Source organism: Poecilia reticulata, unplaced genomic scaffold (genome assembly GCF_000633615.1).
Source record: "Poecilia reticulata strain Guanapo unplaced genomic scaffold, Guppy_female_1.0+MT scaffold_181, whole genome shotgun sequence".
NCBI classification, from domain to species: Eukaryota; Metazoa; Chordata; class Actinopteri; order Cyprinodontiformes; family Poeciliidae; genus Poecilia; species Poecilia reticulata.
Window position 1 is genome coordinate 409142 of NW_007615018.1, and position 1199 is coordinate 410340.

At 59.7% G+C, this 1199-nt stretch overlaps 1 protein-coding gene across 6 annotated transcripts in view; it reads right to left on the reverse strand.

Moving 5' to 3' along the window:
* Positions 1–1199, reverse strand: part of kifc3 (kinesin family member C3) — a 63209-nt gene that overhangs the window by 48422 nt on the left and 13588 nt on the right. For 5 of the 6 annotated variants that reach the window (XM_008402077.2, XM_008402078.2, XM_008402080.2 and 2 more), the window contains exons 1-2: positions 628–1193; positions 174–294 (exon numbers count right to left, since the gene is read on the reverse strand). In XM_008402077.2, the coding sequence (XP_008400299.1) occupies positions 174–294; positions 628–720 (214 nt within the window). In that variant the 5' untranslated portion in view covers positions 721–1193. Of the gene's footprint in view, positions 1–173; positions 295–627; positions 1194–1199 lie in introns of those variants that run through there. The other variant, XM_008402081.2, reaches the window with a different exon arrangement.

Below are 1199 nucleotides of genomic sequence, written 5' to 3' on the forward strand. Positions count from 1 at the left end.
ACACACACACACACACAGCTGGAACAATGGCTCCAGTGTTCGCTCCCCTCCATCAGAACCGCTCGGCTCACCTGTTCCTCCTGCCGGGTTCGGGCCGCTCAGGTGTGACTCACCTGTCCCGTCAGGAGGAATGCAGCCGCGCCGCTGCCGTCAGGCCCCTCCCTCTGACTCACCGTCCAATGAGAGGTCTTTCTTCCAGAGCTCCTGCAGGCGGGGGGCGTGAGCGATGTCCCAACTCCGTCCGGTTCCGAACATGACCGCCGGGCCGAGCAGAGCGCTGGACCGCTGGACCGGCTGCAGAACCAGGAAACAACGTTACAACCTCTGGACTCGCAGCACGGCTCCCCCTGCTGGCAGGATGAGGTCTTTATACTGGACAAAAACCCAAATCATCAGAACCGGGTTTCATATGRACCGAGCAGAACCGCTGGCAGAACCCCAGAACCCTGCAGCTCCAAACGGACCGAAGGTTCTGGATCCCGTTAGACCTCAAAGCGCAGAGTTCACCAGAACCGGTACCGTGGACCCGACTGGACCTCAGCCCTCTGATTGGCTGAGGACGGACCGACTCACCGCCCCAGACCCGCTAACCGGTACCATCTGCTCCAGAACTCCAGCGGACCTTACCGCTCCACTGCGGGCCTTCCTCTCCGCTCCATGTCCGGACCGGCGCCGGTCCAGCCAGCGCTTATTGATCAGCGTTCCGACCCAACCCAGCATGCTGCCGCCCAGCCATCCACTCAGAACCAGCGACCCGTTCAGGTCCGATCGGACCGACCGCAGCAGCTGATCCAAGAGCAGCTGGTCGGGATGAAGCTAATCTGATAATCCCAGCAGCAGATGGTCCGATAGCTGGGCGGGTCAGAACCGGCAGAACTCTCACTGAGTCTCGGAGGAACCCATCGATCATCAGGATCGTCTGCGGCTCGGTCCGATCTCCATCAGAACCTCCTGAAGCTCGGGCCCAAACCTTCAGAACAGGAACAACGACCAGWACCGGTCCAGAACCGGTCCAGAACCGATCCGCACCTAAAYCACAGATTAGACAGAACAGGTGAAACTCATGTTACCACGGCAACAGAGAACCGGCCAATGTGGAGCTATGTCAGACCACGGTGCGTTCACTGACCTCGGTAAAAACCACGCTGCGTTCACTGACCTCGGTAAAAACCACGCTGCGTTCACTGACCTCGGTAAAA